General features: G+C 43.4%; 1 protein-coding gene across 2 annotated transcripts in view; it reads right to left on the bottom strand.

The window, feature by feature from the left end:
• Window positions 1-21,146, bottom strand: part of p2rx1 (purinergic receptor P2X, ligand-gated ion channel, 1) — a 73,501-nt gene extending 52,355 nt beyond the window's left edge. For both annotated transcript variants that reach the window (XM_078548725.1, XM_078548726.1), the window contains exon 1: window positions 20,904-21,146. In XM_078548725.1, coding sequence (XP_078404851.1) covers window positions 20,904-21,046 — 143 coding nt within the window. In that variant the 5' untranslated portion in view covers window positions 21,047-21,146. The remainder of the gene's footprint in view (window positions 1-20,903) is intronic.
• Between the last annotated feature and the right edge of the window lie 5,632 nt (window positions 21,147-26,778).

Raw genomic sequence — 26,778 nt, 5'->3', positions numbered from 1 at the left:
TTCATTGTAGAAAACATCCTAAAGATACTTGAAAATCACGAGGTGAAAGAGAGGGAGAAACTTAAAACAATCACCATCACCAGGGAAAAGATACTGGAAAAAATGTTAGTCGTACAGGCTGACAAGTTCCCAGGGCCTATTGGCCTGCATACTAGTGTCTTAAAATAAATGGCTGCAGAGAAAGTAGAGGCATTCGTTATAATCTTTCAAAATTCTTAGATTCTGGAAGGGTCCCAGTGGATTGGAAAATAGTAAATGTAACTCCTCCATTCAAAAAAGGAGAGAGAGACAGAAAGCAAGAAGCTACAGACCCCCTGTTAACCTAACATCTGTCATTAGGAAATTGCTAGAATCCATTATAGGTTATAGCAGGATACCTAGACAATCACGGGATCAGGCAGAATCAACATGGTTTTGTGGAAGGGCAATTGTGGTTAACTAATTTATTAAAGTTCTCCGAGGAAGTAGGAAACAAGGTGGATAAAGGGGAACCTGTAGATGTGGAGTACTTAGATTTCCAAAAGGCATTTGATCAGGTGCCACATCAAAGATTGCTACATGAAATAAGAGCATAGGAGGTATCATATTAGCATGGATAAAGGACTGGTTAGGTAAACAGGAAGCAGAGAGTAAGGGTAAATGGGGCTTTGTGGGTTGTAAACTGTATCTAATGGAGTGCTACAAGGATCAGTGTTGGTTCCTCAACTAATTACAATCCATACCAATGACTTGGGTGAAGGGACCAGATGCATGGTAGCTAAATTTGCCTATGACACCAAGATAGGTAGGAAAGTAAGTTGTCAGTGGCAGGGTTCGTGGCAGGTGGGGGCGGACAATACATCGGGAGCTGAAAAATCGGTTTCATAACAGCGTGAAATGATTACATGAACTTGTGGTGCTGACTGTCATGGCAGTATAATGGTGGGTCAGCAGTCCCACCAGAGGCTGTCAGGAAGCCATTTTGCATTCCATGGTGAGAATTCAAATGAACGCCCAGCCGGAATTTACCACCCCACCCACCAACCGTCCAATCAACTGTTCCACCAGCGGGATTTCACACCAGTCCAGAACACATCCAGACCAACATGGCATGCACGAGTTGGGATTTACCTGGATGGACACCTGGAGCAGCAGAGGAGTCTAAAGTCGGTATCAGGGCCAGGAGCTGCAGGTAGACCCTCCAGCAGAGGGTGGAGCCTTGACCAGGTGGAGCCCCGATCAAGTCGAGCATCTAGCAGCAGGTGTACGGTTGCAACAGGTAATGGTGCACAAAGGGCCTTTTTGGGGGGTGGGGGGGGGGCGGAGTAGAGGCAGAAAGAGATGGGGTGGGTTTGGATGCCAAAAGTGCAGGGGTGAAAGATTGAAGCCTTGCAGGGCAAGGAGGCCTCAATGCATCACATTGAGACCTGCTGTTATGCAAGGGTAGCGCAGATGGTGGCCTTGCCAATGAGGCCCATGTCTCAGTTCCCGTTCAGCGGCGTAAGTTTGAGCAGGTGAGGCAAAAACAGAAAATGCTGGAAAAACTCAGCAGGTCTGAGAGCATCTGTGGAGAGAGAAAAAAACAAAGATAACATTTCAAGTCCGTATGACCCTTCTTCACCTTTTTTAGCACCAATCACTACCATTAACAATCCCTTTGTCCTCTTGTTCATGACAGGGCCTTGGCGAGATCACATCTAGAGTACCGTATACAGTTTTGCTCTCCTTATTTGCGTTAGAAGCTGTTCAGAGAAGGTTCACTCGACTCATTCTTGGGATAAGGGGCTTATGGAGAAAGGTTGAACAGGTTGGGCCCACAACCCATTGGCGTTTAGAAGAATGAGAGGTGGGGCAGGATTTTCCCCTCATCGGGCGGGTGGGCCGGGGAACGGCTGTGAAACCAGCTTCCGCCCGTGATCGGGCCCCGACATCGATTTCATGCTGGCGGGCCAATTAGCGGTCAGCTAGCATGAAACGCACACTGCAGCGTTCAGCGCTGCCGGGATGGGGGCAGGAGGAGGCCGAGCACGGAAGTTTGCACATGACAGTGAATGTGCACAATGAAAGATCCCTGAGGCACAGAGCTTCCCCAGGGAGCTGAAGGTTTAAAAAATCAGAACTAAAAAACTCAGCAATGTTAAAAACATGTCCCCTCATGTTCCAAGACTCTGCCACATGAGCGGGGACTTGTTATGAATGAAACTCAAACATTTACATTTAATTTTTATTTGCTATTGGAAACTTCATTCCACCTGTGGATGAAGTTTCCTATAAAATCCAAAGACTGCTTGGCCGATTCGCCTGCCCGCCAACCGTAAGGTTGGACGGGCAGTGAAAAATTTCATTCAATTATAACTTTAATGGCTTTAATAGGCCTGTTGATTGTTGGCGGGCGTGCTGCTGACTCCCAAACACGCTGAAAAAAAAAAATGACTGAAATATCGCGTGAGTGCGCCATGACGTCTTGGCGCTTGCCCGATGTCATCGCGCATCATTTTATGCTCGAGTGGGTCGGGCCTGCCCGCCTGCTCAACGTAAATTTCTGCCTGTGATCTTATTGAAACATATAGGATCCTGAGGGGACTGGATAGGGTGGATACTAGGAGGATGGTTCCTCTTGTGGGGAAGGCTAAAACCAGTGGTTTAAGAATAAGGTGTCTCCATTTTAAGACAGAGGCGAGGAGAATTTTTTTCTCTCAGAGGGCCGTGTGTCTGTGGATTTCTCTTCCTCAGAAAGCAGTGGAGGCTGGGTCATTGAATTTATTCAAGACTGTGTTAGTCAGGTTTTTGATAGACAAGGAAGTCAAGGGTTATTCAGGGGAAGACAGAAAAGTGGAATTGGGAGAACAACCAGATCAGCCATGTTCTTATCAAATGATGGAGCAGTCTCGAAGGACTGAATGGCCTACTCCTGCTCCTAAGTCCTTTGTTCCAACACAGTCTATCCATGCTACTGACCTTAAAGTTCCAGTCTAGTGTTCAGTTGGTTCCTAGATGAATCCAAAATTGTCATCTTCACTTCTTTATCTAGAAGTGGGTTCCATGAGAACTTCAGTCATATATTGACTTTGTTTAAACATGGCCTTTATCCTGCTCTCATAGTTTAATTTAATGTAATTTTCCAGATTTCTAATTGCTTCACACACTCTTCCAAACTCCTTTTGTCTTTCCTCCCAACTCATATCTCCAACTCCTCTCTGTACTGTCACCAACACTTAAATAAGAACATAAAATAGCCAGAATTTATAAAAGGCATTACATGCTTGACTAATCTAATGGACTTTTTTGCACAGGGAAAGTTGATGAAGGGAATGTAGCAGATGTTGTCTATATAGGTTTTAAGAAGGTGTCTGACAAAGTACCACATAAAAGGTTGGTTTACAAAATTGAGGCTCATGGAACAGGGACGTCATTGTCAACTTGTCTTCAGCACAGAAAGCAGTGAGCCATTTTTACATGGTTATTTTTCAGACTGGAAACTGGTAGACAGTGGTTTCTGAAAGGGTCAGTGCTATAGGACCACTAGCCTGGAGGAGTGGCAGACAGGGCGGATGATACCAATCGACCGTGACAGGGCAGAGATATACTAGCAGAATGGGCGGATGGAATTTAATGCAGAGAAGTGTGAGGTGATGCATTTTGGAAGCCAGGATAGGAGAAGCAATATAGACTTAATTGTGCAATTCTAAAGAGGGTTCAGGAACACAGGGACTTGGGGATGCATGTGAAGGTGGCAGGACAGATTGAGAGAGCAGTTAGCAAAGCATATGGGAACTTGGCTTCATAAATAGATGTATTGAGCATAAAAGCAGAGAAGTTATGCTGACCCTTTGTAAAGCTCTAGTTAGGTCCCAACTGGATATTGTGTCCAGTTTTGAATGCCACACTTTAGGAAGGTTGTGAGGGTCCTTGAGAGATTAAAGATCTGAGATATGCCTATGGTGGATACTGGGTGAGTTGTAGGTGTAAAGGCAAGGATGGTGGGTGCGGCATGAGTGGCATTAAATTGGCATATAAGATATAAAGGGCCATGGCGGTGGGTGGAGGGACATAGGTTGGCATGGAGGGTATGAGGATCCATGGGGCAGTGGATGGATAGACATGTGTTGGCACGGATGGAGCATGGGCAGTGTGTGGCAGGTTGAGGGGGTTTGAGAGCTGCAGGGCTGTTTTTTGTTCTATTTGTTTTTAGATATCTTCGACAAAGTGCCAGAACACCAAGGCAAGCCTTCCGCCCAGCCCACCTCTGCACCCAGCGCACTTTCTGGGGTCACCTGTCAGTCCCCCGATTTTCACCACACCCCTACCCGCCCGGAGCGTAAATCAGAACCGCTCGTGTCGGGTCATGGAGCCGGGAATTGTCCTGACTCCGGGCTCCTGACTCAAGTGTCAAAATTCAGGCCCAGGCCTTGATTTATAAAACCCAACATCCCATTTCCTTTATTAACCACAATCTCAACTTGCCCTGCAATCTCTGCCATCTTCATTGATTTGTGCACTTATACACCCAGGTCCCTCTGCTCCTGCACCCCTTTTAGAATTGTACCCTTTAGTTTATATTACCTCCCCTCATTCTTCCTACCAAAATGCATCACTTCACACTTCTCTGCATGAAATTCCATCTGCCACATGTCCGCCCATTCGACCAACCTGTCTATGTCCTCTTGAAGTCTATCATTTCTTCAGTGAATTCAATTAGATTGGCTAAGCATGGCCTTCCCTTTGAAATCAGTAACGATCACCCAATTTTTTTGGTTTCTAGATATTTTTCTATCCCATCTTTGAGTAAAGATTCCATTATCTTTCCTTACTGATGTTAAGCTAACTAGTCTATAGTCCCCTCAATTTGAGTATCTCCCTCTTTAAATGTAGAAATATAGGGCAGAATTTTGCCCTTGATGGGCGGGCGGGCCCCACCGGCTCGGCGGCGGGCAGGCAGCTGATTGCAGCTGCCAAAACGGGCCCTGCTGCCATTTTAAGTGGGCGAGCCAATTAAGGCCAGCTATGCACTTCCTGTGCGGGGGCGGGGGGGGGAGATTCCCCAACTGTCAGAGTGAGCTCTGTCACGCATGCACGTGAAAGAGCGCACATCTCCCTGAGGCAAAGTGCTGCCTCAGGGAGATCGTTGAAAGGCTGGCAAATATAAAAAACAGAACAATAAAAAAGTCATTAACATGTCCCCCTCATGTGAAAATGTCACACGAGATGGGACATGTTAATGAAATAAACAAAAACTTTATTAAACGTTTTTAAAACCGCTATCAAACCTCATCCCGCCACTGGATGAGGTTTGTAAAAAAATCACTTACCCGCCTGCCCGTTGGGCCCGTGCGCCGAGCCGAAGTTCGCACAGGCCCCTCAAAATCGTCGACAATTGGCAAGTTAAGGGCCTTAACGAGGCCTTTAATTAATGGCGGGTGCCCGTCCCGCTGCATAGCATGCCCGCCGACTGAAATATCGTGATGCCGCGCGCTGACGTCGGGACGCTCGCGCAACGTCAGTGCGTGACATGTTAAGCACTGGCGTGTGGGCTCCGTCACCCGCACGCCAGCCAGAAGATTCTGCCCCATTGTTACTCGCCCACCCTGGTGCTATCCCCTTACCTATTGAATTTATAACTATAATAGTGTTTTTACTCTCTTCCCTAACTTTTTCTAAAATGCACGGATGCAATCCATCTGTAGGTTTGTCTAGTTTTTCAATTATCTCCCTTCTTTCAATCTTAAATGTTTTGACACCCTTTCTGATCTTTTCTTCTAATGTCATGTTCACCTTATTAGTCTCCATGGTAAATACTGAAGAAAAGTCAGTGTTCAATATATCTGCTATTTTATTAGTTATCAGTTTTTCTCGTGCATCTCTTAGTGTCCCAATCCCTACCTTCATACTCCCTTTTCTATTTATGTGTCTATAGAATAATTCATTGTTTCTTTTTAAATTCTTTGATAATTTAATTTTGTAGCTCCTCTTTGCCTTCCAATTTTTTTTGTCTTCTTTCCTAACCTGTTGGCATTCCTGCTTGTCATTCACACTATTCTTGTGTGTTTGTGTGTCTTTTAATTTAACCTTTATCTCTTCATTATTTGTTTCAAAACTGATTTACTTGTTCTTGCATTTCTGTTAAATCTTGTTGATTATCTTTTAAATATTTCCCATTACTGTTTCACCTCTTTGTCAATATTGTTTTCCAGTTTAACTTGCTCAGTTCCATTCTCATCCCATCCCAATTATCTATTTTCCAATCAATTGCTTTGGCCTTTGGCTGACTTATGCCTCATTCAATCATTATTATACTGTAGAGAGCCCTGGTGACCTCCCTGACACAGGGGTGGACTGTGAACTGGGTGATGTTGCTGGTGTCATTTGCTGCAGCCTGGAAGGAACCCATGACATACAAGTCCAGGGCGCATTGTGTTTTGTAAACACAGGCAGTGCTGGCCATGCCCTGGCCTAATACTCAGGCTGTGGCTGTGGCAGCTGATATATCTTAGCCTCCGCCTCTGTGGTGAAGCGACAGTGCCTCATACATTGCTGCGCAGTGAAGCTCATGCAGGAGAAGTACCCGCTATGTAGATATCTTCCTGCGCAGTGCCCTCCTCCTCCTCCTCACTCTTGTGACAGCTGTCAGCTGCCTCACCACTGCACCCCTCATCCCTCACCTCCACACCGTTCATGGAAAATGCCGAACCAGTTCTGAGGCAGATGACAACAGTGCGGCATCAACAAAATCTTGTCATGTGGAGGAAAACTGAACTTCCCAGAGTGATAAAACACACCAAGAAATGTTGAGGAATTAATCAGCAGCTGGATATGGGAAAAAAAAACAGCAACTAATCTGTAAGGACCTGCGCGGTGACTTTAAGTAGCACTGCAGGCGGGACTTGCCTCCTTCTTAACACTACAAGTTGTTGAGTGAGCTCAGGGGCTGGGGTAGAGCAAAATTCGGTAAAGGGTCCATCGAGAAGCACAAGGCCCTAATTTCCTTCTGCCTGTGGGGGTGGGGAGGGGGGTCAGAATGCTATTTAGTGCCTAGAAAATGGGTGCTGCATCATTGAATTTCTAGACCATTATTATTGTAATATATGCCTATACTGTTGTTTGGAATGCACACTATGTGCACTGTATATTTGTAATAGATATGACTGGATTATATCCCAATTATTGACTGAAGATTATACAGAATCCTTTATTTTTATGACCACAAGTTTTGGACTACCCCACAAGCACAAGCATTTTTGCTACATCTATCCTAACAAACTCCATCATCGTTTTAAAGACCTCTTTTTGGTCACTCCTCAATCTTCTCTTTTCTACAGAAAGGATTCCCAGCCTGGTCAAACTTTTCTGATAGTTTAAACCTCTCAGTTCTAGTATCATTCAGGTAGATCTTTTTTGCACTTACCCCAATGCCTTTATATCCTGTCCACAGCTATGCAAAATACTCCAAGTGTGGTCTAAACAAGGTCATATTCAAGTTTCACATAATTTCCATGCTGTTCCACTCTAAGGCTCTTGAAAGGAATCCCACTGTTTTCTTTGTATTTTTGATGACTTTGTTAACCTCTGTTGTTACTTGTGTTCATTTGTGAGTTGTGAATTTGTGAGTTGTGAATTTGTGAAATCTATTTGTCTGTAACTATTTATATTTTCAGATGTGATGTATCATTTCTGTTGGAACTTACCAAGGATTCGCTTTCTAGGCAGTACCAGCATTGCCTTGGTTTGTGCTAACACCTGTCTTTAAGCATTGAGAGCAACAAATCCTCAGGAATATATTCATTTTTGCATGGGGTCCTGGAGAGTGCATTAATACTCCCAGACCCATAGAAAAAAACTCTGATCCATACAGAGTACGTCAGCATTGGCTTCAGTTGGTGCTGGCAAAAAGCAGAGGCAATAGGGAATAAATCCAGCCAACAAAGCTGAGAGGATAAAAATAGCTTACAGCAAAGGGTTATTTTAAAGAATTCAGAATACGATTCCAAGGCTTTGTAGTTTTATTCCTGTATTGATCTGAAATTGCTGGTTATGTGATTACTTGTCTTGTTCTGTTTGTTTCAATGCTCCAACAACACTGAAGAAGCGCGACACCATCTAGGACAAAGTTGCCCGCTTGATTGGCACCTCATCCACCACCTTCAACAGTCACTCCCTCCACCACTGAAACACAGTGGCAGCAGTGTGTACCATCTACAAGATGCACTGCAGCAACTCACCAAGGCTCCTTCAACACCTTCCAAACCAACAACCGCTACCATTTAGAAGGAAAAGGGCAGCATGGGAACACCACCACCTGGAAGTTCCCCTCCAAGTCACTCACCATCCTGAACTGGAACTATATCGCCGTTCCTTCAGTGTCACTGGATCAAAATCCTGGGACTCCAGGAAGGAAGTGTGGCCTAGTGGTAATGGCACTGGACTGGTAATCCTGAGGCCCAGGTTAATGCTCTGGGGACATGGGTTCAAATCCCATCATGGCAGCTGGTGGAGTCCAAATTCAACTAGTAAATCTGGAATTGATTGCTGTAAAAGCCCATCTGGTTCACTAATGTGCTTTATGGCAGGAAATCTGCCGTCCTTACCTGGTCTGGCTTACATGTACTCTGAAGTGGCAAACCATTAGGAAGCCTTAAAGGAATGAAACTAGACGGACCACCTGGCATCAACCTATGAAACAACAATGGCAAACTCAGCCCTGTAAAGTCCTCCTTACTAACATGTGTGAGCTTGTGCCAGACACCACCATCGCCATTCCTGGCAGCACAGTGGTATACTGTCATGGGGAGAGGCCCTGGGAGTCCTCAACATTGACTCTGGACCCCACGAAGACTCATGGTTTCAATCAAACATGAGTAAGGAAACCTCCTGCTGGTTGCTACCTACTAGATCTGCAGCAGGTAGTGAGGGAACCATCAAGAGGGAAAAAACCTACTTGCCCTCATCCTCGCTAATCTCCCTGTTGCAGATGCTTCTGTCCATGACAGTATCGGTAGGAGTCACCACTGCACAGCCCTTGCGTAGTTGAAGTCCCATCTTCATAGTGAGGATACCCTCCATCATGTTGTGTGGCACTACCACTGTGCTAAGTGGGATAGATTTCGAACAGATCTAGCAACTCAAGACTGGGCAACCATGAGGTGATGTGGGCCAACAACAGCAGCAGAATTGCACTCAACCACAATCTGTAACATCATGGTCTGGCATACCCCCCACTCTACCATTGTCATCAAGCCAGGGGATCAACCCTGGTTCAATCAGGAGGGCATGCCAGGAGCAGCACCAGGCATACCTACAAATGAGGTGTCAATCTGGTGAAGCTACAACATAGTTGTGAGCCAAGCAGCAAGTGATAGACAGAGCTAAGTGATCCCACAACCAACTGATCAGATCTAAGTCCTGCCACATCCAGTTGGCAATGGCAGTGGACAATTAAACAACTCACTGGAGGGGGCTCCACAAATATCCCCATCCTCAATGATGGAGGAACCTAACACATCAGTACAAAAGATAAGGCTGAAGCATTTGCAACCATCTTCAGCCAGAAGTGCTAATTGGATGATCCATCTCGGCCTTCTCACAGATGCCAGTCTTCAGCCAATTTGATTCACTCCATCATGAAGAAACAGCTGAAGGCACTGGATACTGCAAAGGCTGTGGGCCCTGATCACATTCCAGTAATAGTATTGAAGTACTTGTGATCCAGAACTTGCCGCGCCCCTAGCCAAGCTTGTTCCAGTACAACTATAACACTGGCATTTACCTGGCTATGTGGAAAATTGCCCAGGTATGTCCTGTCCACAAAACACAGGAAAAATCCACCCCAGCCAATTACCGCCCCATCAGTCTACTCTCAGTTATCAGCAAAGCGATGGAAGCTGTTGTGACATTGCTATCAAGCGGCACTTATTCAGCAATAACCTGCTCACTGATGTTCAGTTTGGGTTCTGCCAGGGCCACTCAGCTCCTGACCTCATTACAGCCTTGGTTCAAACATGGACATAAGAGCTGAACTCCTGAGGTGAGGTGAGGTGAGAGTGGCTGTCCTTGACATCAAGACTGCATTTGACCGAGTGTGGCATTAAGGAGCCCTAGCAAAACTGGAGTCAATGGGAATAAGGGTAAAATTCTCTGTGGTTGGAGTGATATCTAGCACAAAGGAAAGGTATCCCTACTCTGTGCCAATTGCCTGCAATAACAGGATGTGCTCTGGGCCAGGATAATATTCCACCTCTGACAGCGTACACCTTATGGATAAGGAATGACATCAGAGGAAATCAGGTGCTTTTATAATTTTAACTAACTTTTAAGGAAGTCTTTTCTTTATTCTGCAGCTCAATTGTTCAGCTTGGTCAGTATCAGTATCAGACATCACAGGAGTGTGATATCCTCTATTGTGTCGGCAAGAGAGGCTCTATCACATGAACGCCACCATACTGCGGGGCTATTAACTCAGTAAAGAATGTATCTTTCCATTCACAAACATATTAAAAAACAATGATCGGGCTTGACTTTTCTGTGTTCTTTGTGTGTAAGGCTCTTGCTATCAGACTTATAATTAAATCAAGAATATAAATAATTCATAACATTGGTTACAACAGGTGCCCATATTGCAGATGCTGATTGAAAGGACATATATATTACTTCACTTGAAAAATATGAAGTGAAGTGCACCAAACTCATCAGTGGCAGATAGAAAGATTTATATTTACATACCACTGTCCACAACTCAGGATGTCCCAAAGCACTTTGCAGCCAATTGAGTACTATTGAAATGTAGTCATGTTATAATATTGGGAAAATACCAGAATACATAGAACAAACAGCTGTCAATGCTCTTCAATCCAGTGTGTATTTTGGTTCTATGACCCAGTGTTCCTCAGGTTGATGGGTAATATGGTCAGTACAACATAGAGAAAGCTAGAGTGTCCAGTGTGAGAGGGTGTAGCACCAACTAGTAACATCTATAGTCTGTAAAACCAGTGGGAAGGAGCGTCAAGTAACATCAACACACACACTCACTATACATACACACACTCAACACACTCACACACACACATACATTTAATACACATACACGGTCACACAACAAACACTCAATGCACATACTCAGAACACACACACACTCAATACACATACTCGACATATACACAGACACACACACACACACACAATACACATACACAGGCCTGAATTTTGAGCTCCGTGGACGGGTGGGTGTGTGTGTTCAGCAGGCCTGGGAGTGGTCAGGAATCGGACCGCCAACCACAATCGGCCCCCAACCGCAATTTCACACTGGCTGGCCAATCGGCACTGCTGGGATGGGGGTGGGAGGAGGATGGGCAATGACGTTGATACGGGCACAGGCGGGCACTGACAGAAAGCTCCCTGAAGGCAGAGAGCTGCCTCAGGGAGCTGAAGACCTGAAACCCAGGAAATAAAGTTTTTAAAATCAGGAAAGAAATGTTCAAGTATCACAATCAGGCAGCTGAACATATAGATTATAAACATGGTGTCCACACATTTCTATTTTTATTTTATTTAATAACAGAAATCTCATCCTGTCCTTGGATGAGTTTTGCTGAAAAATGTAAAGGCCGCCTGGACAATTTGCCCGTCCACCAACCATAAGGTCGGATGGGCTACTTAAAATAACAGACAATTGCGCTATTAATGGGTTTAATTGCCCTCTTAATTGTCGGTGGGTGCACTACCAACTTTTGCGCGTGCCAGCCGACCGAAATATCGTACAAGTGTGGGATGACATCAGCCCGCCTAATCAGCGTACAATTCTGCCCACAGTCACATAACACACACACATTCAATACACATACTCAATGTGCGCACACACACACATTCAATACACATACTCAATGCGCACACACACACACACATTCAATACACATACTCAATGCACACACACACACACATTCAATACACATACTCAATACACACTCACAAACACACTCAATACACATAATCACAACACAAACAATATACATACTCACAATACATACAACACACACTTAATACACATACTCAACACACAAACACAGTCACATAAAAAACACACACTCACAGCACACACACTCAATACGCATACTCACAGCACACACACACTCACTACGCATACTCACAGCACACACATTCAATACGCATACTCACAGCACACACACACTCAATATGCATACTCACAGCACACACACTCAATACGCATACTCACAGCACACACACACTCAATACGCATACTCACAGCACACACACTCAATACGCATACTCACAGCACACACACACTCAATACGCATACTCACAGCACACACATACTCAATACGCATACTCACAGCACACACATACTCAATACGCATACTCACAGCACACACACACACTCAATACGCATACTCACAGCACACACACACTCAATACGCATATTCACAGCACACACACACTCAATACACATACTTACAGCACACACACACTCAATACGCATACTCACAGCACACACACACTCAATACGCATACTCACAGCACACACACACTCAATACGCATATTCACAGCACACACACACTCAATACGCATACTCACAGCACACACAGACTCAATACACATACAGCACACACACACTCAATACACATACTCACAATGCGCACGCACTCAATACACATACTCACAATGCGCACACACTCAATACACAATCTCACAACATACACACACTCAATACACATACTCACAACACAGACACACACACAATACACATACTCACAACAGACACATACTCAATACACATACTCACAACACAGACACACACTCAATACACATACTCAACACACACACATTCAATACACATACTCACAACACACACATATACTCAATACACACATATACTCACAACACACACACATACTCACAACACACACATATACTCAATACACATACTCAACACACACACATTCAATACACATACTCAACACACACACATTCAATACACACACATACTCACAACACACACACACTCACAACACACACACACTCACAACACACACACATATTCAATACACATACTCACAACACACACCACTCAATACACATACTCACAACACACACACTCAATACACATACTCACAACACACACACTCAATACACATACTCACAACACACACACTCAATACACATACTCACAACACACACACTCAATACACATACTCACAACACACACATACTCAATACACATATTCACAACACACACACTCAATACACATACTCACAACACACACACTCAATACACATACTCACAACACATACACACTCAACACACATACAACACAGACACATACTCACAACGCGCATACACTCAATACACATACTCAACACACATACACAGTCACACAAAAAACACACACACACACTCAATACACAGTCACATAACACACACGCACACTCAATACACATGCTCAACACACGTACACAGTCACACAAAAACACACACACTCAATACACAGTCACATAACACACACGCACACTCAATACACATATTCACAACACATACACACTCAATACACATAATCACAACACATACACACTCAATACACATACAACACAGACACATACTCACAACGCGCATACACTCAATACACATACTCAACACACATACACAGTCACACAAAAAACACACACACACACTCAATACACAGTCACATAACACACACGCACACTCAATACACATGCTCAACACACATACACAGTCACACAAAAACACACACACACACTCAATACACAGTCACATAACACACACGCACACTCAATACACATATTCACAACACATACACACTCAATAGACATACTCACAACACATATACATAGTCATAACCCACACACACACTCAATACACATACAACACATACACAGTCACACAACACACATGCATGCTCAATACGCATATTTACAACGCATACACACTCAATACACACACTCAACACATGCACACACACTCAGTACACATATTGACAACACATACAGTTACACAACACACACACTCAATAAACATATTCAACACACACACACCCACATCTAAATCCAAAAACCACATTTTCAGCCCATTCCTCTATGCGTGAGCACAGATGAACCCCCCCAAACACCTGATTGTAATTAAGTAACCAGTTAATATACAATTGACACACTGTTCCTAATTTCTTAGGACGGCATTAGCATTATTCAGTCATCTATACAGATGGAACATTTTCCTTCAGCTTCTAGTATTCCACTCAATTTTTGGTCAAAATGATTTTAAGTAAAGCTACAGAGTAAATTTCAAAATCTTCATTCAAGTAAAATTCATGCTTAGTTTTATTTATAAAAAGATGAAGAAACTATATGCATTTCTATGTGTCCATTTCTATGTTCCTCTGTTTTGTTTACATCCTCATTGCATTTGTTGTTTTGTGTTCCATGAAGTGAAGAAGTGTGTTAAGCTTTGTGAGAGAGGAAGATAGACAAAAACAATTCCTTCCTCATGTTTTTATGAATATGAGTTAAATTGAGATGGGAAGTGACTAACGCTATCCTTTCCAGGTATCTTCGACATCCTGTAGTCTTCTGCTTATGGCAGGATCTAGGTACAGAGGGGCATCATAGCAATTACTGTTGAGGTCTCTCCAAATGGGGAGGGTTAAGAACACCTCATTGTAGAGACCCTGTCAACAGCGTATGTTAAATTTAATTATTAATGTTCACACAGGGCTTCTATCCTATAGCAGGGAGCTGTGGGATTGGCCTCCTGCATTTTTGTAATGGTTACTAGGGATGAAAATCACAAAAATATAAAGGACAAACCTTTATTCTTCTATGTGAGCTGAATGGCTCCTGTCAGCTACGGAGGAAGTTGGCTAGAAAATCAGTTACTGTGGTAGTAGCAACAATAAAAAGCTAAATTCGAACTTTCCAAAAACTTCAAAAATAGTGAAAAGGTCACAGTCTGAAAACTGCAGTGTGGAGGAAATTCCAACTTTTTTTTTCTTTATGCTTTCATGGGATGTGGGCATCTCTGGCAAGGCCAGCATTTGTTGCCCATCCCTAACTGCCCTTGAACTGAACACTTCAGAGGGCTGTTATGAATTAACCACATTGCTGTGGGTCTGGAGTTACATATCAGTCAGACCAGGTAAGGACAGCAGATTTCCTTCCCTGAAGGACAGTAGCAAACCAGGCAGCTTCATGGTCGCTCACCATTACAGAGGCTAGCTTTCAATTCCAGAATAATTCATTGAATTTAAGTTCCACCAGCTGCATTGATTGGATTTAAAACCATGCTCCCCAGAGCATTAGTCTGGGCTGCTGAGTTACTAGCACAGCAACATTACCACTATGCCATCATCTGCCCGAAGCTTCAAGTCCTAAGAGCATTTTTTATTAATGGTTCAAATCCTGCTGCTGTCATCCAAATTGAAGTGAGTGACATAGGCTGGACACTGGAATCTGTGTCTATCATTCGGGATTGGTCACTCTGTAACATAATTTACTTATTCTGTTATTATTCCACTATCTGTACAAAAAATTCATGTTGGTAAATGTCTTGAACCAGCATTGAATTCATAGTGTCATGTTGCCAAACTGTATTCTTACCACTGCGTTACAAACATCCAACTTTGCCAGATGTGATCTCAGTCTCTCCAACACCCACTGGCTCCTGAAGCCATTATCCAGTGATGCAGCCTGTCCCCAGGGGTTAAACAGAAATCTATAACTTACAGACAGGAAGAGATAATAAATGCTGTTGTGACTTCCTAGCCTTCAAACAGGGAAAGGGTACATAACACACGATAAGGTCATTTGGCTTAAGCTGTAGACCACGTGTTAGTTTTATTGAAAGTGAAAATTAACAGTAGCAGCATATCAAATGTCACTTGATTACTGAACTTAACCGAGACCTGCAAAGGTAGGAAAATGCTATGGTGTAACACGTCACTAACACATGTACTAACACACTTGAACAAACTTTACACAGAATCTTTAAACGTGAGGTTTTATCTACCTCCCTCTCCCAGGTGACTTCAGGGGCTGAATTTTACGCCGATCGGGCGGGCACACGACCGACCTGATAGGCGTGAAATTGCGCGAGATGACGTCAGACAAGTGCCCTGATGACACCCCATGCCCGCGCGATATTTCAGTCAGCGGGCGCGCGCAAAAGTCGGAAGCGCGCCAGCCAACAATTAAGAGTTAAGAATTAACCAACAGTTAAGCCCATTAATGGCACAGTTGTCTGTCACTTTACGTGGCCCGTCCAACCTTATGGTTGGCGGACGGGCAAATCGGCCAGGCGGCCTTTGCATTTTTCATCAAACCTCATCCACAGGTGGGATGAGATTTCCGTGATGAAATGAAATATAAGTAAATTTCTGTGGACAGTAATTTCATTAGCTAAATTTTCAGCTGACTGATTGCGATGCATGGACATTTTTTTTCAGCCTTTGAAACCTTTATTTTTACTATTCAGGTCTTCAGCTCCCTGAGGCAGCTCTCTGCCTTCAGGGAGCATTTTGTCAGTGCTGACCCGCGCCCGCGTTGACGTCATCACCCGCCCTCTTCCCGCCCCCACCCCGGCAGCGCTGAGCTTCTCAGTGCGCGTTTCACACTGGCTGGCCGGTAATTGGTGTGAAATCGAGGTCGGCGGTCTGTTTCCCGGCCAATCCCGGGCCTGCCGATCATGCTCGCCTGCTGAGCTGCAAATTCAGGCCCAGGTATTCCATCTGCATTGCTGAATTCAGATGAGGTAAAGATATTCTATAGGGTTGGCTTGAGATTTAATACCTCAGTTACCTTTGAAGTTCAAACTAGGGCAAAGGAAATCAAAAAGAAGTATCTTAAACTATTGGCTTCGGAAACACAGTTTGCCAACTGACCTGGATCAGCAGGCTTGTTCCTACCTACTTACGAAGTTAATTATTTCTAACTCCCAGATAGGCAAAGGTATCTCAGTATTGTTTGCTTGTGTCAAATGGTAAACAAAGTTACAATTCAATTGCACTAAGGGCACTTTATACTTCACCTTACAAAGTTCCACTCCCAGCAAGGAGCTTCTCTAGATGGGAGCACCTGTTATAAGAATCAGCCTTATCATGATATTCTCATCTCTGATCGACACCCTGTCTGATGAGGCTTAGAATATTGCTGAAAAAACACATGTTGTTGAAGCTTTTCATCTTGCACACCTCAGGACAATTCGCAAGCCTGCCAAATGTATAGGGAGCAACAATTTGTAGCTTGTTATAAATTGTTGTTCCCTTTACATTTGGTATTCTTGCGAATTGTCCTGATGAGTACAAGACGAAAAGCTTCAACAACATGTGCCTTTTTTCAACAATACTCAAGTTCTGTACAACCAAATGATTATAAGGCTCAGAATCTTACAGAACAGAAGGGCCATTCAGCCCATCAGTTCTGTACTGGCTCTTTGAAAGAGCTATCCAATTTAATCCTACACTCCAGCCTAGAATCATGATCATAATCGTGCAATTTTTAAATTTGATACTTTATTTTTACTTTAATGATTGTTTATAACTGTGTTATGAATTGTGATTATTTACATCATCATCACTATTCAGCACCTGTCACCATGATGATTTTTCGACAAACCAAATATCTATCCATCTATAACCCTGAAAATTACTTCTCCCCTAATGCATGTCCAGACGCCTTGTTTTCACAATGAGTCCTTAGGAATCTGTTTACATTTTTGGGTTTTTATTTAGGTTGCCTGCTAATCTTTTCTCAAACTCTCTGTTCACCCTTTTGATATTATTTTCACTCTTTTTCCTCCATTTCCTTATTCTACCTGGTTTTTGACATGTTCTGTACCTGGCATTTATTATGAACCTCCTTTTGCTGCTTTGTTTTGAGTCTCCCATTTCCTCATCCTCATCTTATTGCTGGCTTCTGCATCTGGCCTGACTCTAAGGATAAATATGCAGGCTTGATCAAAGACATAACCTCCAGACTGAATTATTTTTGAGAGAACCTATTGTCACTCCAGAAGTACAATACAGAAAAGGTAAAATAATACCATGTACAGAGCGCTCTGGTTGTACTTTGTCCTCCCATGGCTAACCTGATCAAAGTTGATGTAGATCACTGATTCAATGGTTAAAGAGGTGGTGATGCCCAGTAAGTACTGCCCGCTGCATTACACAGAGGAATTGCCCCATTTACTTATCCAGGTGAACCTGGTACTGGCCTAGCAACCCTGAGCTCAAGTTGCACCATGACATGTTGCAAAATTGAATTCAATAGATCTCGTAATTTGTGAGCTTAACCACAATCACAAAAACGCAAAAGGTTCACTAATGTCCTTCAATGATGGGAGTCTGCTTCCCTTATCCTGGCTGGCTCATGTGGTTGACTCTTTACGCCCTAGGGATAACTGGTGTCCACATCCCAAGAATAAATAAAAATAAACTTAGAGTCATAGTCATTATGGCACAGAAGGAGACCATTTGGCCCATTAAGTCCATGCCAGCTCTGTAGGCAAATTCAGTTGCTCCCTTTCCCCCTCTCTATCCCCGTAGCCCTTTAGTTTATTTCCCTCAAGTGCCCATCCAATTTTCTTTTGAAATCATTGATCACCTCTGCTTCCACCACCCTTGTGGGCAGGGTGTTCTAGTTCATTGCCACTCGCTGGATAAACAAAGTTTTGCCTCCTACCAGCTTGCGCTGGCTGAAATTGACTTCATATTCTGGGAGTTTGTGCTAGCTCCTAAACCTATCTGTCACTGAATGTGTGAAGACACAGTCTGACCCTATAAGAGTGCTCCACGTTTGGTAGTGTTGGACTGGGACTGCCAGAGACAGGTTGCAGAAAGTGAAAATGCCCCATTTTAATAATATTCCCAGCTTAGCTGAGTTTTGAAGTTTGGATTTCCTGCAGCCCCCACCCCGCACCACACCACCTCCTTTTCCAGTTATTCCTCATCTGATTATCTTGAATTGTAATGTCGGGGCCCTCCACATCCCCAGTTCACTTGGATTCACACTCCCCTAAGGCGTTTGATGAGTTTCTGCACGAAAAACTCCTAATCAGGCTGAAGGCACATGAAAAACTGGTGATTGGAAAATTGAACTGGACATGAAGCTGAGGACAGGTGGAGAATACAGACTTGGCACTTATTCATGAAATGTTAGCTTGTGTCTTCTCTCTACAGATGCTGCCTGACCTGCTGAGTATTTTCTGGTACTATACTCGTGAGGCTTATTTAGCTGAACTGGTGGGAGTGAATGGAGCTCTACAGGGGTTACTGTTTACACTGCTGTGTCTCAAATATTTACATGGTTTTGAAACCAATCTGAAGATTACAAGCTCATGGTTAACACTTAGAGGGGAAATATAGTCAAATCTCAGGGTGCAGCTAGGTATTTGGATCAATTATACAAATGGGCTGATGATGTAAGATGTAATTTAATACTGATAAGCATAACATTTTTGGAGGAAATAATGTGCAACATGAGCACAGAATCAGTACAGAACAGCTTAGAAAAGCATCTGGAAGAACATGGACTCTGTCAACATGCAGACAATGAGATGAGTTGATCATATACTATAAAAACACAACAGTAGCATTTAGCAACTGAGGTTATGCTGAAATTCTACATTATAATGAGCAGACAACAATTACAGGAAATGCAGAGTTGCGATTGGAACTTGCAGCTTGTATAAACGGTCATTACCTACAGGAATAGATTCAAAGATGGGGGATAGAAATTCATGTTGGGCTCTACATGGCACAAAACGGTTCAGACGCTCTTTAGAACCAGCACTTGATAGTTCTGAGGAAATGGTAGCATAGTGGTAATGGCAGTGGACTAGTAATCCAGAGGCTTGGGCTAAAGTTCTGGGGGCATGGACTTGAGTGCCACACAGAAACTGATGGAATTTAAATTCAATTAATAAAAACTGGAATTGAAAGCTGGTATCAGTAATAGTGACCATGAAACCATCATCGATTGTTGTAAAAAAAACTCATCTGGTTGATGAATGTTCTTTAGGGAAGGAAATCTATCACCCTTACCTGGTCTGGCCTACATGTGACTCCAGACCCACAGCAAAGTTATTGACTCTTATCTGCCCTCTGAATGGCCGAGCAAGTCACTTGGCTCAAGGTCACTTAGGGATGGGCAACAAATGCTGGCCTTGCCAGTGATGCTCACATCCCATGAAAGAATAAAAAGGAACTTCAATTTGGAACTGTCTATGATGGGCAGCTGACCCAAAAGAATTTTTTTTGCACCACCACCAAGAGGTGAATTTCTCCCCTTCAATCTCCACAGCCCAGAGAGAGAGACAATGAAGCAGAGACCTCGCTGAAGGCCGTGTTAAAGGACCAAGAGATTATAGGATCAACTTTATTGAATGTGCCATTCCAACCTGGAACCTAATATGAGATATCCATTACTGACTCACTGTCCCTCAATTTCCTCTGGAATTCCCAGAAATTGCTTCCAGCATTTCCCAAAATGCAGGACCAGCAGCGGAGCCTTCGATAAACTCGTCCTTATATAGAGAAGCAGAGAGAAATAAACTTCAATCGGATAGCAGAAGGAATGATCTCACATAAAGGGTGATTGATGCCCGGAGTAATTTACTAGGAAGATTGGTCGAGACACAGGGATTGAATATACACTCTGTGAGAATAACAGACTAAGAAATTTGACATTCGCCCTTCAACATTAATCAGTGCCAAGTGTCATTTCAGCATGGCGGTTTTACTGACTGTTTAAGGTCAGTCTCATTGCTGACACTTTCCTTGCAATTAATAATGTGGCAGCAAAGGCAACTGACTAACTTTTTTCACAACTTATGACTCCAATCCAACCTGGCGATTGGTTAGTACTCCAAGCCTCACTTAGTGCAGAGTAAAGAGTTAAACAAACTTTCTCTTACCCGATGATGTAGGCAAGTACTCCTAGTTGGATCAATCGAAAAATTAATCCAATTCTTCTGTTTTTTACAGTTACCATCCGAGGGGTATCATACTCAAACAAGAAGTTAGAAATACATGCAACCAGTTTGTTAGCTTCCACCATTTCTGGAGAGGCAGATTCTACATGAAGTGAAAGCTCTGGTCTTCGATAGAGGGTGCAGTGCTGGAAGTTTCACTGAAACATCTGCAAACTTATTGCTGATAACTTGTTTAACCCTGATGGGCGGAGCCTGTTGACATAGCCATTTCTACAGTAACAACCAGCCTTTCCACTTATGGTCGGAGAGCATCTGGAACCTACCACAAGTATGCAAAAAAAAAATCAGTAGTAAATAATTCTTTTTAACTCTTTGTTAACTGCAGTGGCTTTCCGCACCAGAGAAAGCAAAGACCAGCAGAGATTGGACAACGGGCTGCAGCTATCCTGCAGAACCCATTCAGCATCTGCGTGAAATGGACGAGGAAGACAAACTGAATTCTCAAACTGATGTGGTCAGAGCTGTTTTTGAGCTGAACTGATGAGTCCCTGATTTGGGCCTTGAGATTCTTTGAGGAACAATTGGTGGTGGGAATCTGAAAACTGTTCATTGGCTGTCTGCCGTAACAGGCAAAGAAAGAGGCCTGGGAGTCTTGCAGCAGGTATATTACATAATGTCACACTGAAGCAGCAGAGGCAGAAGGGTTTAGGGGAGGGAATATTGCCTAGCCCTTTAAAGGGGAGATGATAGCATAGTGGTAATTTCACTGAACTAGTCAATCCAGAGACCTAGGCAAATGCTCTGGAGACACAGGTTCAAATCCCACTATGGCAGCTGGTGGAATTAAATTCAATTAATAAATCTGGAATTGAAAGCTAGTGACCATGGAACCATTGTTAATTGTTCTAAAAACCTATCTGGTCCACTTAAGGTCCTTAAGGAAATCTGCTGGCCTACATGTGACTCCAGACCCACAGCAATGTGGTTGACTTCCTTCTGAAATGGCCCAGCAAGTCACTCAATTCAAGGGCAGTTACAGATAGGCAGCAAATGCTGGCCTTATCAGCAACACCCACATCCCATGAATAAATAAAAACCTCCTGGTCAATCAACACCTCAAGTTTAAAATTCTCATCCTTGTTTTCAAATCCCTCCATGGCCACTCCCTATCCCTGTAATTCCACTAGGTCTCTTCCACTCCATCAATTCTGGCCTCTTGAGCATTCCCGATTTTAATCACTCCACCATTGGTAACTGTTGTAAGAGTGGCCGAGTTGCTACTATTATTGATAGAGTTGATCTGCAGACACTTCTTGGATGGAAACATTAAGTTTATTTACAATATACTTAGCAGCAACTACACGTCTGCTTTCAACTCCAACTCTATCTCTACACTGACTGCTGAGGTTGCCCATGCTACTCTCCTATTGGTTACTACAGATCATGTGATCTTCCCTAACAAGTATTATTCTTAAAGGTACATTACATACTAAATAAGACCATAATTACTACATTCCTCCCCCTTTAACTCGGCTATACATATTATATTTACAAGTACATATTTTTCAAGACAACATAATATTCCCACTGGGTAAGGAATTTACAAGTTCAGTTTTTTACTTGGTTTCCTGGTACGTGTGGAACATCGCAGCTCCACAACTTCAGATTCTTTGTCAGGAACTTCCTTTTCAGGAGTTGCCTGAACATCAGGTGCTTCGGTGGGCACTTGCAGTTCTGTATCCCCAACTCTTACAGGAACATCAGACATGTCAGTCCTGGTTGAATATCCTCAACAGGAAACGCAGACCCGGTCATGGTCAGTGGTAGAACCAAATCTTGGTGATTTGTCTCTCTTTTCTTTAAATGGTCCACATGTTTATGGATGATCTGGCCTTCCACCTCCATGTGGTAAGATAGAAGTCCAGTCACTGCACTTATTTCACCCGGTAACCACTTTGGTCCTTCCCTGAAGTTTTTCACATATACCGGCTCTCCCATGGTAAATTTGCTCTCGCAACTATGCCAATTGTGTTTAGTTTTCTGGCTTCCCTGACTCCTTTCCACATTCCCCTCTAAATTCAGTATTATTAAACTCAATCTCGTCCTGAGACGATGTTTCAAAAATAACTCTGCAGGTGTAACACCTGTTGTTGTGTGAGGGATAGTCCTGTAATGAAAAAGAAAGCGTGCTAGCTTGGTTGCTTCTTCATGCCTGCCTTGAATGTTTAAACCGCCCTTTCGGCCAGTCCATTTGAGGAAGGGTGGTACGGTGCAGTTTTTACATGAGTGATACTGTTGAGGCTGATAAACCGTTGAAACTCAGCACTCGTAAATGCCGTGCTGTTATCAGGCTTCCCCTGAGCCCTCTTCAATCACCAGGGCTTCCCTTGAGCCCTCTTCCCATTTCTTCTGCTGTGCTTCCATTCTATTGTTTGAGACAGTCTTCATTTCTTCATGTTGCTGAATGGTTACACGTTCCTTTTGTATTTGATCTTGAAGGACAATCAGCTGTTCTTTCAACTGTTTAATTTCTTGTTACCCTCCCTCTAGGATCTCCTGTTGCCCTTGGTGGAGTTGCCCTCTCTCTGGGGTCTCTCATTCTCTTCTGCAGAGTTGCCCTCTCTCTGGGGTCTCTTCTAATTTTCTGTCCATAGCCATTTTTCTTGTATTTAACTCTTTAAATGTATTGCCACTTTAAGAGTCTCTGCAGCTGTCGGCTTTTCTCTGCTGTGTTTCCTGCTCTATTCGAGTTTTGGCGTGATACCCGCGATTGTGGGCCTTCTTCTCCTTCAACTTTGTAAAACTTCATTTCCTGTTTGGAAAAACCACAGCCCCAATTTCTTCCCCCTTTTCTGGGTGATTCTGCAGGGTTTTTTCTTTTTTTTTAATGTTTTGCTCACCCGTCTTGTGGATTCTCACTCAGCACTCTTGCGATTTTAGTATTATTTTTTAAATGTCGGGGGTGCTCCAGGAGATTTCTCAGCCATTTGGATTGGGGCCTGTTTTTTCTTTAACTTAACACAACAGCATACCTGGTGAATATATCTTCCTTTCTTTTTAATTATCTTAAACACTCTCAATCACCGAGCAAGGGGCATCATCGAATCTGATCCCATCCTCATCACCAGTTTGTTGTAGGGTGGCCGAGTAGCACTATTAGTGATAGAGTTGACCCACAGACACTTCTTGGGTGGAAACATTAAGTTTATTTACAACATACTCAGCAGCAACTACACATGTGCTTTCAACTCCAACTCTATCTCTATACTGACTGCTGAGGTAGCCCACACTATTCCCATATTGGTTACTACAGATCATGTGATCTTCCCTAACAAGTATTATTTGTAAAGGCACATTACACACTAAATAATACATAATTACTACAGTAACCATACCTTCAGGTACCGAGACCCAAAGCTCTGGAATTCCCTCCCTAAACCTCTGCCTCTCTACTCTCTTTCCTCCTTCAGATGTTCCTTAAACCCTACCTCTTTGACCAAGCTTTTGGTCATCTGGCCTAATATCTCATTAAGTGACTTGGTGTCAAATTTTGTCTGACAATGCTCTTGTAGAGGGCTTTGGGACTTTTTTAATGTCAAAGGCTATATAAATGCAAGCTGCTCTTGTTGATATTATCATTTTCCTCATGTGCAAGCAGTCAAGGATCAATGTCCCTCCCTACTTTTGTCCTGAAAACCCAATAATTGCGATCTCCAAGGTAGCACTCTTACCTGTGTCAGAAGATTGTGGTTTCTAGTCCAACTCAAGAAACATAATCTAGGCTGAGGGAGTGCTGCACTGTCAGAGGTGCCATCTTTCTGATGAGGTTTTAAACCAATCTGCCCTTTCAGTTGAACGTAAAAGATTCCATGGCATCATTTTCAAGAAGAGCAAGGGAGCTTTGGCCAATATTTATCCCTCGGCCAACTTCATTACAACAGATTATTTGGTCATTGTCAGATTACTGTATGAGGGATCTTGTGAAAATTGACTGCTATGTTTCTTGCATTATAACATTGACTAGACTTCAAAAGTACAATGGCTGTTTATGCACTGTCATGTCCTGAGGTTGTGACAGCTGTTACAGCATTGCAGTTCTTTCCTTCCTTCCCTCTGCCTGGCAAAGGGTTCCCAATCCTCCTGGAATAACCAGAAGTTTCCCAGAATCGAGCATTTCTGATTACTAGCCCCAACACCCTGTGAGATCAGCTATTTAGAAGTCCTGCCTCAGTGCACCTACTTGAATGAGCGCTATGTGAAGCACTGTAAATAAGGACTAACTGTTAGCCTGGCATCATGAGTCTGAAAATGGTTAAAATTCATTAATTTTAAATAGAGTCAAGTCTCAGCCATTCTCAAGGAGTTCATCATCGGTTGGTGCTCAGGCAGATAAGGAATGGGATCTAAAGGCAAGGGAGGGAGAGGTGGGGAATGGAGGCTGGGAGAGGAGAAAGGGAGAAGCTCGAGAGGGTGGTTTGGGGAAAAAGAGGGAAGGAGACTGGGGAATGAGGGCTTAGAGAGGAGAGAGGGAGAGATTGGAGAATGGGGGCTCAGGGAGTGAGAGACATTGGGGAATAGGGGTTGGGGCAAGGTAGGAATACTGGGGAATGGGGTCATTTTGGGGAGGTATGGCTGGGACAGAACAGAAAAGGTTATGAGGAGATTGGATGGAGGTGTTCAAAATCATGTATGGTTTTAATAGTGTAAATAAGGAGAAATTATTTCCAGTGATCTCTTGTGCATCATTGATTTTAATCGCTCTACTGTTGGTGGGCATGCTTTCAGCTGCCTGGGCCCCAAGTTCTGGAATACCCTCCCTAAATCTCTGTACCTCTCTATCTTGCTTTCCTCCTATAAGACACTCAATAAAAGTTACAACTTTGACCAAACTCGCCAAGGCTCCTTCAACAGCACCTTCCAAATCTGCAACCTCCACCATCTAGAAGGACAAGGGCAGCAGATACATGGGAACACCGCCACCTAGAAGTTCCCCTCCAAGTCACTCACCATCCTGACTTGGAAATATATCGCCGTTCCTTCACCGTCGCTGGTCAAAATCATGGAACCCCCTCCCTAACAGCACTGTGGGTGTACCTACATCACACGGACTGCAGTGGTTCAAGAAGGCGGCTCACCACCATCTTTTAAAGGGCAACTGGGGATGGGCAATAAATGCTGGCCTAGCCAACGACACACACATCCCACAAACGAATAAAGTAAACATTTCTGTCATTGGACTTGGTATTTTTGTATGTGGCTCAGTGTCAAATTTTGTTCTTTAATGCTTGTGAAATGCCTTTGGAAATCTTACTAAATTAAAGGAGCTATCTAAACACAAATTATTCCTGTAACGTCATAGAAGATTAGCTAATTTATAGGTATATAGGGAATCATCGCAAGTTAGAAAGCTGATGAAGTAGAGATGTTGGAAACATATTCTTTGCAAATCAGCTTGAAGCGTTGGCAGGCGCAAAACTGAGGTGCAGCAGTGTCATCCACTGGTGGGAGCACAGAATTACAGCATGACACATTTACATAGGAAATTTCCATTCTAAATGCCGACATAGGAAATTATAATTGGAAAAAGTTGGATTAAACATGTGCAAAAGACTTTGCGGACAGTAAGAAAGATATTACATATATTTCTAGTTGATCTCCTGTGGGACTGCACACATGGGGGCTGGTGAGAAAAACGGGATCCCTGATCCCACCCAATTTCAAGCAGGATACTGGCAGAAAATGAAGGAGATGGGGGCAAATTCCAGGGTGGTGCCTATTGCTACCTCATCTCCCATATCACCACCACCATACCACCCACCCCCAAGCCCCGCACCAGGGCTTCCACTGGCCATGTACA

This window comes from Cetorhinus maximus, chromosome 9 (genome assembly GCF_964194155.1).
Source record: "Cetorhinus maximus chromosome 9, sCetMax3.hap1.1, whole genome shotgun sequence".
NCBI lineage: Eukaryota > Metazoa > Chordata > Chondrichthyes > Lamniformes > Cetorhinidae > Cetorhinus > Cetorhinus maximus.
Note: the sequence above shows the minus strand (reverse complement) of the source record. Positions and strands in the feature narration are given on the sequence as shown.